The sequence below is a fragment of the Sparus aurata genome, chromosome 18 (assembly GCF_900880675.1).
Source record: "Sparus aurata chromosome 18, fSpaAur1.1, whole genome shotgun sequence".
Lineage (NCBI taxonomy): Eukaryota > Metazoa > Chordata > Actinopteri > Spariformes > Sparidae > Sparus > Sparus aurata.
The window spans coordinates 10,500,079-10,516,953 of NC_044204.1; the positions used below are offsets into that span (position 1 = coordinate 10,500,079).

At 41.1% G+C, this 16,875-nt stretch overlaps 1 protein-coding gene across 2 annotated transcripts in view; it reads left to right on the forward strand.

Moving 5' to 3' along the window:
• Positions 1-376: 376 nt before the first annotated feature.
• The window catches only part of gfra3 (GDNF family receptor alpha 3), a 63,116-nt gene continuing 46,617 nt past the window's right edge, over positions 377-16,875 (forward strand). For both annotated transcript variants that reach the window (XM_030395531.1, XM_030395532.1), the window contains exon 1: positions 377-545. In XM_030395531.1, coding sequence (XP_030251391.1) covers positions 506-545 — 40 coding nt within the window. In that variant the 5' untranslated portion in view covers positions 377-505. The remainder of the gene's footprint in view (positions 546-16,875) is intronic.

Below are 16,875 nucleotides of genomic sequence, written 5' to 3' on the forward strand. Positions count from 1 at the left end.
AATCCCTGGCAGCGCCCTTGCCTCAGACTAACATCTCTTAATGTTAGTGTTACAATGGCACAATTCAAACGGGAGCAGAAAGTAGCCCATTTCTTATCTCTCTATTGACTCTCGTTCATAATAATTAACGTCTGAGGTCCCATGTACCAGAAATGGAAGGGCGGGTGTTCGCCACTCTATAGACTCTGACTACTGAGTAAACAACATTTGGCTAAGCTGCCGCCTAGAGGACATCTCCTAGCACAACACAACATTCTCAATCCTCTACAAAAAAACGTCATCCCCATGGCTCTCAACTCAGTGGCAGTTGGTGGCCAATCAACATTTCTTACTGCCCCCCAATCAAGGCCAGCAGTGTGAGAGCTGGAGACTTGGCACAATCATCCAAACTCACACGCTCACAGGCTGCCTCTCTGGTGCGTATTTCGCTCCGACACGCTCCTCCGAGGCTTCTCCTTACTTGAGCCCCCCTCACCTCATCCCAGGTGTCCCGAACACAGCAAAGATGATTCTCCTCGGGACCGTGCTCGCTCTTTTCCTCTCAGGTACGTGCGCTCCTCTGTTTATTCTCGGCATTCAGGAGAGAAATGTGTTTGTTTGTTTTTTGGCTCGTTTGCTCAACTTCACGGTGTTGTGGCCGGGATATAAATACGTGAATCTTTCTTCTCCCAACTTTTCTGCAGAGTAAAATGTTTCTCATGGCTGCTACTGATGATTTAAATTCATAGATATCGTTGGTTGTTTTGTTTTTGTCCCAGTAGTTCAGTCTTTTGGCTATGCGCTCAGTTCAAGCAAGACAATTAATGTTTCCGCTCAGGGTTCGAATACCACTTTCAGGGGAGCCCTATTTTCCAGTGCGCACCGCTACTAAACATGGCACACACACATACATGGAAATGTGCAGCAACGCGATCAATTGCAGGGTAACTGCGAAAAACATTCTACTGTCCTACTACTACAGACAGTTAATACTGTTAATGACATCTCAGAGAGGCTAAAATGACAACATTATAAGGCTACTGTTTCAAAATCAAAGAATACATTTATTAATCTAAGCAAAAAAATATTAACGTGTTAGACACTCATTACTGAAAAAAGTGGTCAGATACCGGCATCACTGCCCGCAGATAGTCTTTTTTTTTAACAGGGTCCGGGGAAATTTCGACATTTTGAAAATTGGGCTGTTTAAAGATGCAATAGTTTGAGAAGGAAAGGAAAGCCAATTGTTGGGGTCCTCATCGTCATATTTTAATCACAAATAAAGCTAATTTTCCCTCACTAGGCCTACTGAGTAATGTTTACGTTTAAGATATTATAGCCAAGACCTGCGCTGTGTGCATAGACTGTTAGAGCAGGTACAACATTCCCTATTATAATTTCTTGGCTTTATTGTCTTTCTGCATCAGGCCTACAGGAGGCTTTGTATGGTACTAAGAGACAGACATCGTCATTTAACATCGTCAATAAACCCACAAACGTAATAAAAATCTTCAGCATTTAATGTAGCCTAATAAACCCACAAATGTACATTTTCCACAAGAGCCGCTGCCTACTAAACGTAACACGCGATTTCCCACACATGTAATAACTATTACGTTTGCAGGGATTTCTTTGTGGGGACGTGAACATCTTTATTGTAATAACTTCCCACAAATGTAATAATACAATGTATAATGGTCGGGGTGTATAATAGCCTATAAAGTTACAGAAGGCAGGAGGGCAACTGTTAGGTGCGTGCTGCTACTTTCCTCAGAACAACGGTAAAGCCACAGCGGACCAGCCATCTCATTTCATCTTTTACATTTTCTTCCAGCTGGGTTAAAGTCACATAAAGCACACCAAATTATGATTCTACACTATGTTAATTAATCGCTGTTGTTAGGTTTATATGGCAGGCTCCATGAGTCGGACACCGACTTGCGGTGCGGCTACCGGTCGGTCAGAGCGCAGCCGAGCCCGGCCGTGGCAGCGGCATCGGCAGCCGCAGTCACACCGAGGATCAACAGCTGAGGAGCGGCGGAGCTGAGGCGGAGGCTCCGATCCTTCCCGCCGGACTGTAACGGTTTATAACCTGCTTTTATCTCCGCGTCATAACGCTTCTGGTGCGTGTTCGGCCATTTAAAACAATTGGTACTTCAAAACGCGAGCGTCAGACGCTGTCAGTGCGTTTGCTCTGTTTCAGTAGCCTACCATGGACAGCGGCGCATTTATTAGTGGAGACAGATGTTCGGAAATAGTAATGTAATGAGCGAATAAACACACAACATTGACACATTATTACTATTATTATTTATTTCAGGAACCTTAATGCAGGCCTACAGAAAATAAAAATTTATATGTGACACAAAAATGAACAGTGTTTTAGAGCTCCCCCTAAATGTCGTATAGGCTTTCAGGGGAGCTCAGGTCCTTTTCAGGGGAGCCGAGCTCCCCTTAGCTCCGCCGTCATTCGAACCGCTATGTCTTGGTCCCAGCCGCCACCATGCTACGCCCTTCAAGCTCCGAGCCCCGAACTAAAACTTTAAATGATGAGTGGACCCAGAAACATGGTGCTGACTGACTGACTGCCATCAGAACCCTCTGGTTTGGATTGTTTGTGAAAACCAGGAAGGACTGATTTATTTATGGATACAGACGCTCAAGGAAATCTCTGATTTGTTATGATAAAATAATAAAATAACATTTGTTATTACGCGGCTCTTCTTAATACTGTAGAATGCTCCATTCACTTTAACCCTTGTATTATGTTCGTTTCTCCCCCCTTACTTTGGTGTTCCCGGTCAAATTTGACCGGTCAGGTTTAACTGCTCTTAAATTACCACAAAAAACATAATTAGAACATAATCATTTACCAAATGTTATTTAACACCCTTTAATGCTGTAAACAATGTTTCCAACTAGTTGTGAACATGCATAACTGCAGTGAATATACAAAGAATAGACACTGAAAATTATAATAATAATCAAAACGGAGACCAAATTCTCAGAACATCAGAAAATCAATATGAATAGTCATCTGTGTGTGTGTGTGTGTGTGTGTGTGTGTGTGTGTGTGCGTGTGTGTGCGCCTCTGTCTCAACCTAAAATGTATTCTTCTGGGTGCATTTTGATAACATTTCCGTATTCTTTTGTAAATCCATCAATAGCTGTTTTTCTCAGTGTGAAATACCCCCACCCATTGTCTAGTCCTCGAAATTGAAAACATAAACTGGAGGAACGCTCACCAGCCTTGGAATAGGACACAGGAGTGGCATTGTACAATCAGGTTGGAGTGTGCCTTGCAAACATAAGCATCACATTTGTAGCTAACTTGTTTTATTTATACTCTCTTGGAGGTCTACCTGGTCCAACTCTCTCCATGTGTCCCCAAACACACACTTCCCCCCCAGGTTTGTCATGTCCAGTACAATTCCCTCCATGGATTCTGGTAAAAAGAGTTGGAAGCTGGACTTGTTGTCATCCACACGAGATATTACGTATCGTGTTGGCCATGGCGTCATCCTTACAATGTTTTCCACTCTTGCTCTGCCTCCTCTGTCCTGGGAGGAAGAATACCAGAGCAAGTTGCCACCCTTGGACTGGAATGTCACCTCAGGTGCCTCTTCTTCTCGTGCCTCTTCTCCATGTGCCTCTTCCTCTGGAGCCTCTTCATCTGTTGACTGGTCAGTCTCATAAAGGATCAAAATCAGGATGGATGTTGTCTTCCATTACTGACACATCTTCCTCTATCTCCAGTTAAACTTCCATCTCGTCTTCATCTGATTCAAAAAATCGGTCCAGAGCCTCTATTACAGTAAATTTCCTACTCATAGTGGTCACAGAGTCAAATGACAGAAAGGCACAAATAAAGTTTTATATAGATTATCTATGAGAAGATGTGGTTCACGTGTAGGGATGGGCACATAAGCATCGGAAAGAGATCGTTTCCTATAACAAACACCTAATTGTTGAGTTTGAAATGTGTAAATCAGTATATATTGGGCCGTTGAACAGGTATGATACATTGTTAGGTCTGGAGAGTGTGTGTGGCTCCCAGGTGGGAATATAAGCGCGAGAAAGAGACAGTTTCCCATAAATGACATCTAATTCTTCAGTCTGGAATGTGTGGTACGCGTGGGGGAATATATACTGTATGTGTGTGTGTGTGTGTGTGTGTGTGTGTGTGTGTGTGTGTGAGGGTGGGATGATGTTTGTGGTTGTGGATGTAGATGTGTGGGTGTAATGGGGATGTTTTCCATCTAAGGAATGAACATAATCTAGTATTACCCATTCATTTCATATGCCGGTCAATTTTGACCGGGAACACCATGGGTGTTACAAAATTGATTAGATGACTCAAAATTCGTTGAAAGTGCTGATCAGAAATTTGATATGTTCAAATGCCTAGTGTGGAGGATATCATAAAGCCTCGAGACAATCAGAAAAAAAATAAAATGTTTAGGATCTTATGAAGTTGTAAATCGGTCAGATTTGACCGGAACATCATAGGAGGGTTAAAGAGCCTTCTAGACGTTGGGCGGTCAGTTATTTTCGTATAGCCTAATTGACCGTTGCTAAGCATATTTGACCGTCGTCAAGGAAAGTGGCCTTTTTGCCTCTGATTCATGTATTTCGTAGCACTCCGCGCTCTGCAATCTTTGCTCCGCAAGTAGTCCGGTCCCTTATCACCTCAGCGTATTCGGTCGATAAGCGACGTAAGCTGATCTGTCTACTTCATATCGGAAACAACGTAGGTACTCATATAGTATGGATGAGTTCAAGGGCGTAAGGGACGATAGGGACAAGTCGCAACCAAAGTTTGGGAAAGACAGAGTTGTCCCTAATATTTTGATATATTTTAATACATTATTTTTTTTTACATAGGCCTAATGCATTGAGTATAGCCTAATATTTTTTGCAAACTCATTCGTAGAATTAAGCATATGTAGAGAACTGTTTTCCGACGTGCCCTCTCATCGCAATCTTCAGTGTAACCTGCAAGGCAACACGTTTATATATGCTGCCATTTGATTGGCTGAAGGGTTATCACGTTCTCAGCACATGAACCGGTGTTGCCAACTTGGCGACTTTCTCGCTAGATTTAGTAACTTTTCAGACCCTCTTAGCGACTTTATTGCTAAAAAGCGACTAGCGACAAATTTAGCAACTTATTTAGATCATCAGGGGAAAGGCGAGAAATAGATTATATTGTAATTCACATGCTGCTAAGAGTCATCGCAGTCCACGGCTCCTCTGCAGCAGCACCGGGGTCTCTCCCCTCTCACGCGGCTGCGCAGGCGGGGGCAGCAGGAGCGGACGCCGCGGCCGCTCGCTCTGTGGATTTGATTCCGGATAGCTGCCGTTTACTCTGTTCTGATCTGTTAATTCTCTGACTTCTTAGTCTTTCGCGGTTCCACTGGTACTTTACCGGTGATAACCTTAAACTGCTGAGTCTAGATCACGTTTGATCTTCTCTCTCTCCCTTTGTCCAGATTAGGATGTTCCTCTATCTTGTAAAAATGTACATAGTTCGTTTGATCTTCTCCCTCCCTTTACTGTTTGTTTTTTACTTAGCCTATATATATATATATTTGTCTTAGTGAGTTTGTGATTATTTGGTTTATAATTTTATTTGTTTTTTTAAGATTTCTCTATCAACCTTTTATGGCTTAAAATAATCTCCCCCTCACTGCAACAGACACAACAAGGAAGCTCCTAGTCTAACATTAGTTAAGAAAAGAACAGTGTTGGTGTAGTGAACGAAGGCTAGTAGCTAACTGACTGTGGGTTCTGTAATGCTAACTGTGTCCCCTCTAGTCTTTCAACCAGTGTTAGCAATTACAAGGGTTAAACTAGTGAGTAACTGGCTAGTAACTATGAATCACTGCACACAGGAAAAACGGCAGCATGAAGGTAGAGCAGCTGATGATGACTCAAGACAGAGTTTCAGGTGAGGTGTTGACGATGTCAGCTAGCAATTTTGTTTTGAATAAAGATGGCATGAACATTGCAGTTCTTTGTTTTAGGATGCCTTGCTGTTGTAACCTAATCTCATAATCATGCATAATTAAAGGTGTCAAGGTGTTTCTAACGTCGTTAAGTTAAATGAGCGTAATGCATATAAAGATTACATATTATTCATTGATGCTTTATTTTGAATTTTTTTTTTTTTTTTGGGGGGGGGGGGGGGGGGGGGGGGGCTTGGATGAGTTTCACATTAACTTTAATATTTTTGGAAAATACGGTGATTTCGAGTCATGGCTAAAGGCTGAGTTGTCGTCACCGGTCAAACAAAGAAAAAGAGAGGAAAGCAGCGAAGAGGGAGAAGCGGAACGGCACAAAGTTTTGGATGACAGAGACGTTGATAATATAAAAGAGGATCGAAATGAACTGAACACCAAAAAAAGAGCACGGTATGGGCCAAGTCAGTTTTAAAAGACTGGATAGAGGACTTGAATTTCAGCGGATGATTCATCAGCTGTGTTCTAAAGAATGTTTTGTTCAACGTCTTTGTCGTCGGTTTGGCGAACTATAGGCCATTTCTCTGCTGAAAAACACTATGAACGGTAACAAATAAATTGTAAAACAACACACTGTATTAAGTTTTTTTTATTGTGTTGGCAAGTAGCCGTGTAATAAGCGGGATAATGTATAGAACGGCGGTCATTATCGGGAAAATAAGTCCCTTCAGGACTAATCAGGTTCGGTTCGTCCTGTCGGGACTTATTTTCCCGATAATGACCGCCGTTCTATATCCCTTACACATTTAGTGCTTTAAATATGATTCGAGAAAGTGAAATAAAAGGACAACATTTATAAGAAGAAAAAAAAAAAGAACAACCCTGAGAAACAGAAGCAGAATTTTCATGATAACTGTAAAATGAATCACAGGAACAGCAGACTGAATTTTTTTTTTTTTTCATTATTATATTCAAATGTCTCGTTCAAATGCATCTGCTGAAACAGAATGCGATCCTCTGTAGAGCACAGTGAAGCCCTCACTGATGACTGAGGTGTTGAACCACTTTATTTTCAGCAGCTTGTTCTTCGACACAGTGAGAAGTACACACAGGGTCAAATATCTATTAAAGATCTTGTATAGCCACATACATTTATTTTGTCAGTACGAACAAAAAACAAGAAATGGAACCGAATTGGTGATTTCTGTTTTTTGCCCAAAATTAGAAAAACGAACAAACGGCCTGTTTCTGAATGTGTCATTTATGCCAAAAAAACAAACGGTTAAAACGTACCTTGGTTTAAGGTCCGTGTATCTTTTGGTCATTCGATTTTTCTTTCAGAAACGGGTATTAAAACACAAAAAACCTGTGGTTATTCGATTTTCGTTTTAAAATACAAAAATTTAAATTGAAATACAAGGCGTTTTTCTGTTTCATGGTCAAAAAGAGTTGAGCGAAATTATAAAAATGATTTGATATTCATTTTCTATTTCATATAGCCTAGGCTAACAAAAAATAAAATCACTAGAAATCAGAAACGGAAAAAAGGCCCGTTTTTTCATATTCTGAGACCGGATGTTGTCATTTACAGGACGGTGCTGCAGAACAAACAGTAGGCTATGGCGGGGTAATCTACCGTGACACATGGACATGCAACTGCGGTCAAGCTGGCCGTCAAGCTCCGTGGTCAAATCAGCCGCACTTAAATTTCGAGTGTACAAGTATTCTCAGCAGTATGGTAAATGCGGAGAAACAGCGTATTTGCTGTCGGTTTTCATAATAAAGGTATTATGAACAGTAAGCTATTATCCGAACCTACATTTAAAATACGACATGTCACATTAAAGTGTTTGATGCGGCCATGATGAATAAGAAACACTTAATATCAAGTATCTCTTCTGCACCAGTGTGGAGAAATGCCAAAATAAGAGTCCCATATTTATGCCTCCAGATTACATATTTTACCATATTTAGGTGCTGTAAAAACACATTGCTCATTATTTCCTAGCTACTGATGGTATATTTGACTTTCACACATCTAAGACTACAACTATACGTGATATCAAGCATTTTCACTGTACCAATGTTGAGAAATTCAACAATAGAATTCCACATTTGTACCTCCAAGTGGCATATTTTCATATATTTCAGCTACTGTAAAAACACTGCTCAACGATTCCTGGCTATGGATGGTATATTTCACTTCTACACATCTAAGACTACAACTGTACTTGATATCAAGCATTTTTACTGCACTAATGTGGAGAAATTCAACAACAAAAGTCCCATATTTCTACCTGGAGATTGCATATTTGACCGTATTTGAGCTACTGTAAAACCACTTTGCTCAATAATTCCTAGCTATGGGTGATATATCTGACTTCTACACAAGTGTTCTTACAGTAGCTCAGATATGGTCAAATATGCAATCTCCAGGTATAAATATGGGACTTTTATTGTTGAATTTCTCCACATTGCTGCAGCAAAAATGTTTGATATCAAGTATACTCCTTAGATGTGTAGAGGAAAATGACAACATCCGGTCTCAGAATATGAAAAAACAGGCCTTTTTTCCATTTCTGATTTCTAGTGATTTAATTTTTTGTTATATGAAATAGAAAATGAATATCAAATCATTTTTATAATTTCGCTCAACCCTTTTTGACAATTAAATAGAAAAAACGCCTTGTATTTCAATTTAAATTTTAAAACGAAAATCGAATAACCACTAGTTTTTTGTTTTTTAATACCCGTTTCTGACAGGAAAATCGAATGACCAAAAGATACACAGACCGTCCAAAACACAGTCGCTTCTTTACCTCTTTTGTCTTTGTTGTGATTTAATGTTTTGTTGTCTATAATTTATTTACTCTATGTACTTATACTAATATCTTTTATGATCACAGGATGATTACATCAGTTGTCTTACTTTACACTTTTATTGTGCGCCCACTTGATGGAGGCAGAGTGACCAATGGGTGTCATTTTATTTTAGTCCACAAGGGGGACAAGCACCCAATTTTAATTAAACTTTTACAATGTCCGGGTTTGACCACTAGATGGAGGCAAAACTCCTTCAAAAATCCAATTTCAACCTTACTTTTAGCAATGTCAGATTATACCCACTAGATGGAGGCAGAGCTCCTTCCAAAGTATTCAACAATCGCCATGCGTGTCCTCAATCACTCCTCCACTCAAAAACTTTATTCCCTTCACAAAACTTTCGTCTACAACAGCCAGTCAGTTTATATGGAATACACCCAAACAACTGACCCTATAGATTCTCTGTTCAGTGGCCAGCCGGGATGTATGGAGTTCACCGGAGCAACAAGCCTTTTTTGTGGATGCTGTGTACGTTATTACCGTTGGGTTTCCCACAATTCGCTCCACCAAGACACCACTGTCCTCAGAATCTAGACACTGTTGTGACTACTTCTCTTCCCACACTCTCACATTCAACAACCTTGAACCAACCACAATTCTCATAACACAGCGACCAAGACAAGCCACAGCAATTCAGCACAGTTCTCAGCAATTCAACACAGCATAACAATGCAACACAATAGTAAACTTTTTTTTTTTTTTTTAAGGTACCATTTTACGCAGATCAGGCCTTTATTTCAAACCTTTTTAAGGACTTCCACCCGTGGTATCTAAACCCTTGAGTACTTCCCCCTGTAATCCTATTGATTCAGGTGAGGAATACCTAATTGGATTCTCTTTTTGAGGCTCAAACTCAAGGGATTTTATGGAAGCCCATTTCCGCCACTTATGAAAAAAAATTATGAGATACTAAGTCATAATTATGAGATAGTATCTCATAATTTTGACTTAGCTATCTCATAATTTTGACTTAGCTAAGTCAAAATTATGAGATACTAAGTCATAATTATGAGATACTTAGTCAAAATTATGAGATACTAAGTCATAATTATGAGATAGCTAAGTCATAATTATGAGATACTAAGTCATAATTATGAGATAGCTAAGTCACAATTATGAGATAGCCTACTAATCAGGAAACGAAACCGTAGCTACGCTAAGTCTAGTCTAAAACGCAAATGGATCTCATCATTGAAGACTACTTCAGACGTGGGTTTGCAAATCGTGAGATTTTAACCTTATTGGAAGAAGTACATGACATTAAGTTAAGCCTTTGGACGTTGGAGAGAAAGCTGCAGAGGAACCAGCTTTGGCGGAGACGCAATAAAACAGATGAAGCAGAGGTGGCCTCCTTCATATCCCAACAGCTGCAAACATCTGGCCAACAGCACGGATACCGATGGATGCACCAGAAATGTTGGATGGCCGGACTCATCACAGACAGGGAAACTGTGCGCCAATTAATGAGACTACTGGACAGAAATGGGGTCGATCTCCGTGCGCACAACCGTTTGCGACCGCGCATTTATGTCAGCCGTGGTCCAAATTATGTTTGGCATGTGGACGGGTACGACAAGTTGAAGCCTTACGGCATATGTGTTAGTGGGTGCATAGATGTCTTCTCTAGAAAGATGATATGGCTCGAGGTGTTCAAAACCAACAGCAATCCCCGAATTATTGCGGGGTATTTTATTGATGCTGTGAGTGAAAACAGTGTTCGATTCTCTGATTACCGGTGTTTGGACCTAAAGTGACACACTCCGCTCCATTCTCATCCTCATCCTCTCTGTTGCAGAGAAACCTCTGCATCTCTGCAAGGTGTGTGTTTTCAGTCCCGTGGTCTATCCTGACTCTTTGTGGGCATCCACTGTTTTCACTCACGGCACCTCAGCTTCATCTGTTTTATTGCGTCTCCGCCAAAGCTGGTTCCTCTGCAGCTTTCTCTCCAACGTCCGAAGGCTTAACTTAATGTCATGTACTTCTTCCAATAAGGTTAAAATCTCACGATTTGCAAACCCACGTCTGAAGTAGTCTTCAATGATGAGATCCATTTGCGTTTTAGACTAGACTACTAGACCACTACGGTTTTGTTTCCTGATTAGCAGGCTATCTCATAATAATGACTTAGCTATCTCATTATTTTGACTTAGTATCTCATAATTATGACTTAGTATCTCATAATTTTTTTTCATAAGTGGCGGAAATGGGCTTCCATAGGATTTAAACCATCAAAAAATGTACTTCCCCCAGTAATCCTATTGATTTAGATGGGAAATACCTAATTGAAATGTGTTTTGCTTCTGAGACTCAAACCCAAGGACTTATCCGCTTTGCCTCAAAATTGTCATCAACCTGTGATTTTAACCGTTAATGATACAATTCTTTCAGTAGGATGTATTTACTTCAACATTTCAAAGAATATTAATATTTTTAGATTCAGACAACCTTACCTCCTCCTCACTCACATCAATTTGTATATTGCCAATTACACAGAATTCATTTTTTTCTAACAACAGGTTTCTGCTTACCTTTTTTGAGAAGGCGCGCCTTGTGAGTGACGAGGGGTCTGGCCTCCGGCTCTGGCCTCCGGCTCCGGTCTCGGCGGGGATCGCCTTGGTCCGGTCCAATGGTCTCCTTGTCTCCTCCTTTTTCTCAAATCACGTTTGGGGTCACCAAATTTGTCAGGCATGTTCGTTTGTTTGAGAGACGACAAACTACGATGTAGTTTACCATTTATTTAGAATTGTTTCATTAAATAAAGCTTGATATCAAGGACTTTCTCTGTTGGAAAAATCACAGGCAGCAAGTTGTTAACTGCAATCAATCGCCCGGAAAAAGATGCACAATTTCAGTGTACAATGTATTTTATCTTTTCAGTTACAGAAGATTAAGAATTCCTCATTAGTTAAGCAAATAGATAAGGTGAATAACTTTCAGTGGTCAAACAGGTCAAAAAAGGTGGGGAGGAACTGTGGTCTAGACTTAGCCCTCCCATCATGGGTGCACGAGCTGGTCCCAGCTCATTGGCAACACGAAACCTGATCCCCTGGAGACAACACCCTGTTGGAGGAAAAAACGCCCCTGTCCTGTCTGCCTGTTCATGCTCATCTTCACATGCACATCTGCTCTTGTTTAAGTTTCTCGGCTGACTCGGTAAAGCTCACCTCAGTGACTCTGAGCAAAACAGTGTTATCTCTTGACCTTAGTCTCCTCAGTTAAGGTGGCTGTGTTCTCTCTCATACCCTGGCTTTTCTCTCCTATGTATCAGCCCCTCATAAAAAGGACTAACGCTTTCGACCTATCTCATTTGTCAACAGGATATGTACAACTCTTTTAATAATGCAGATGATTGGTGAAATGCAATTTAAGAATACAGTTCATTGGTACATAGCAATTAAATGACAGTGTCTTGGGCTTCATACTTTTAGTCGACAGTGTGCTGGTGCCTGGCAGTGATAGTCACAGTGCCTTGGACTCAAAAACAGATGCATGAATCAGACAGATGTTTATGTGCACAGTAATTTATGGTCAAGTGGATCATCAGTGCAGGAGAGGGGGTCGTAGGGGTCACGGTGCTCTAGTAATAAAGTAATAAAATGGAAGAATCCTAACAGAGCTGTTGGGCATTAGTGGAGGTATGCACTCTGACTTGTGGTTGTGTTTTAAACCTGGATGGCAGCATTAACCCTACTCATGAAAATAAGACCACAGCTTTGAGATTTAGTCGGTGAGACCTGAGGACAAGTACATCAGACGAACTCCCTGCACTGTTGTGTGTGTGCTACTGGCAGACAGCATGTGTGTGACCTGGGCGTCTCATGACTCCATAGGGAGCTGCAGACACTGGAGGAAGTCGTGTTTTAAAGGGACAAAGCCGCGTTTCCTGTGCGGCAGAGATGCAAACAGATTTGTTTGTGGAAGTTTGATGATGAGACGCTGGCATGAGACGGGACAGTCTCTGGTCAGGTTCAAGCTGCTCCAGCCGGCGGTTAGACTGATGTGCGGACAAAGTGAGTTGTGGCAGAGTGTCGGGATGCGGCGGTCCACAAAGGCTGATCATAGTACAGTACAGGATGCCCTCTTAACATTCTCTACCTGCCACTGTATTCCACTGGCTTTATCGTTACCTCTGAAATAGGACTTTTAGAGTTGCTATTGGTAATTGCAGATTGTTGAGTCTAAGTGTAGCCTGGGTACCTTTTTAGAGGTTCCAACATCTAGACTGAAAAACAGGGTACAAGTCTAGATCTAAGTTATCAGGAAAATGCATTAGGTGTTTATTCACTTTTTGCACAGAAAAACATTACCTGCTGACAGGGACGTGCACATGATTATAGAGGGGCAGGGGCTCAAAGTCAGAAAAGGGCAGTATGTGTGCGCGTCAAAATTATTTTCAGGCCTTAATAACACAATATGTAGATTAACTTAAAATTAGTAAACAAAGTACTTATAGAAAGCTAACTACTTAGCTGTGTATCCTGTGTAGCTGTGAGTGATATGCAACTGCCATTTCTTTTGTGTCAACAAATTATTGTCAACATGAGTTTATTCACATGATAATAATACTGAGGTTTAGAAGACATGCAATTCAGCTGCAATTCTTAAAAAGCCATCAAACACTGGTATATTATCAGGCTATTTATTGGAGGGCAAGTGCAAACTAGAAATACAGGCTACACATATAAACATGTAACAAAACCAAGAAATGACTACTGTGACTGCTACTGTGGATGTTAGTAGAACAACAATGTTTACAACAGCAAAGTCACAGTGAACTCAATATCTGGAAGAAGTTTAAGATTTGTGGCAGATAAACAGCGACACAGACAGCTGTCAGATTAGATTATTATCTCTCACTAACAAGCAGTTAGCTTAACAAGGACAAATGGACACTCTTCTGAAATATGACTCATATTTAAGCACGTTGAATAAGTGAAAGGCGACTTGTTAGCCCCCACAAGAAAGTTATGTTAATGGATTATAACTCACAAAGGTTCACGTCGCTCCACTGTCACTCACTTCTCGATGAGGCAGCGGCTTCTCTCTCTCTCTCTCTTTGTCTTCAAAATAAGAGCTTTACATTGCACCCCATTGGTGTTTAGAACAAGGTTCTTAGCGGGGGGCTTTTAATTTGAAAGTAGCGACCTTTAATAGAGAGAGACAGAGCGGAGCAGCGGACAGAGAACACACACACACACACACACACACACACACACACACACACACACACACACCACCATATTACGAGGAAATAAGTACGGTAGATAACCGTGGCATTTTTATGCCGCCGTTTTTGACACTCCTTTGCACAAAAGGATTTTATGTATTCATTAAAAAACACACAAAAAGGGCATTTTATAATACAAGGCAAAAAGGGCAGGGGCTCAAGCACCCCTTGGGCCTTATGTGTGCACGTGCCTGATCCCCAAACATTCCCAACCCTTCTGAAGTCTGCTGCTCGATGCTCCTGCACCTCTGTACAGGTGGGACTGAGCTATCTTTATCGGATATATCCTTATCAAATTTACATCCTTGTAACTCTCATCAACAAAATGAAGCATAGCGCAAATTTATGCAGGACACGGAAGTCACAAGCCCCAGCTGTAGTCAGCTGACAGCCAGCTGATCAGATCAGCATCAGTCACTGACCAACCACATCCACTCTTTCAAATTAGGCGGTCCGTTTAAACCCAAGTCGTCATCAACTGATCTCCCTTCAACACTGCTGCACGCACATCACTGCTGCCGGCAAGCTTGCCACCACCACCCCAGCCTCCACCTGCTTAGTCTGAGCCAAATGGCTAATTTAGCTAGTTGCTTCGACTCCATTCCTGCCGTTTAGCATGCTGCTTGTCAAATCTGGGGAGCTTCTGGAGCGGAGCCTTCAGCGCCAAGCCTAATTGTATATCATTTGTCACAATAAATGATTTAATCAATGACGAGAGTGTTCCTGCATGAAAGATTATAAGGTAGTAGGTAGTTGAGAAATCTGATGATAAAACATCTTGGCTTACAGCCCTTCTCTGCTAGTGGTCTGATATGGGACACGCATTTTATCATGGTCTGATTGAGAAGTGTATCTTGATCCAGCATCCCCGGTAAAAAATTTTCTCAAGGAAACTATCTCCAGGGTCCCAAAGCTCTCCGGGAAGCCGTGGAAGTGGAGATTGAAGTGGCTGCTCCTGTTCTCCATGTCGGCAATTATCATTTTAATTTCCTTTTTTTCTTGATCTTTCAAAAGTTCCGTCAGGATGGTGTTGGTGTCCTCCTCATTACAGACTTTCTGCTCAGACTCAGTTGTCTGCTTCCTGAACGGAATCATTCCATTCTGGATTCTCTTAACTTCTGTGGAGACGTGTTTTTTTTATTTCAAGCCATGTTGTACTACAAAAGAAAACAAATTTGGTCCAGCCATTACAGAGCTCCGTGAACGGAGATGTAGCATTGAACGCTAACTGCATGGGGTCAGAACTTCACGCTGTGTTTTAAGCATCTTAACATGCTCCACATCTCACACCAGAAGTTATGCAACATCAGCAGACACCTTAGCACACAGCACTGTAGCGTGTATGACTCAAAATGAATAAAAAAGTAGTTAAAATAGTGTGTTTGTGCAAGGAGCTACTTACCTGTTTGTTGACATCCGCGTCTTCCGGTAGCTAGACCAAACTAGCGTATCCAGCGAGTGTGCACTTAACAGGCTTAACAGGCTATTGTAAGGCTCATGGCTCATGACAGGTTGTAACATGGACATGTACATTATGAACATACACACGAAAATGCTGGAATACGTTTCCGTCTCCGCCAGTGAGGGAGTAAGTGCACGCTCGACGGATTGACTAGTTTGGTCTAGCTACCGGAACACACGGATGTCAACAAACAGGTAAGTAGCTGCTTGCACAAACACACTATTTTAACTACTTTTTTATTCAGTTTGAGTCATACACGCTACAGTGCTGTGTGCTAAGGTGTCTGCTGATGTTGCATAACTTCTGGTGTGAGATGTGGAGCATGTTAAGATGCTTAAAACACAGCGTGAAGTTCTGACCCCATGCAGTTAGCGTTCAATGCTACATCTCCGTTCACGGAACTCTGTAATGGCTGGACCAAATTTGTTCGCGTCTTCGGTACTCGCAAGTCAAGGGTAGCTTGAGCAATGAAGCTGCATGTTTAAATCGACCGAAGTTCTCCTTTAATAACCAATGAAGAGTTTATATGCCATTGGAAGCCGAGTTAGGGATTGTGACGAAGAGCACATCGTCACCAGTTTTGCACGCATGGCACCACGCACTTTAGACTGAGTGTGACTACAGAAGCACTTTAATAATTGCACAGACACTTTAAGAAGAGCAACAGCACTTTATTGGAGATTTGCACAATACATTTTAACACATTGCTTTTTGTTCATTTGTATTGATATGTTTATCATATTTATTGAATGTTTGTCACCATGTTCGTTGTCTTTTGTTGGGTCTTGGTTTTTGCTGGTGGGTGCTGTGTGGGCCACACAGCTCTGTAAGTAACTCTAAAAATGACATTTCTGGGAAAAGGAGATTCACTTCCTGTGCTTTTATTTTGGCGATCAGGCAGCGGAAGTAACAAGCTCCCCTATCGTGGTTTTCTTTCGTTTTTCTGAGCAGACGGCAAACGGTGCAGTAAGGCATGATAACTCTGCTCCTAAAAGGGTTCTACATCATATGTTTAAGCACCCAGCTGGAATTGGGAACAAGGTATTGTGTAAACAATATGTTTTTATGTCCAGCCATGTGTAATTTGTTCGATTTAATGTGGCAAAAATGCTAATTGTCATACGCTAATAGCCATGCTAATGTTAGCCTCTGTGTAGTGTGTATATATGTTTGGCCTCATGGTGGTGATGTTGAGCTAATGATAGTCTTTGAATCTGTATATGTGTTTGTGGCAAACGTTTTATTGTCATTATCTCATGTGAAATGTTGATTAAGTCTCAAATATATTATCACAAGGCATATTTTGGTAAGAATAATTTACAAAGGTTAATTTTATTTTATTTTATAAGAGCTCATTTTATTTA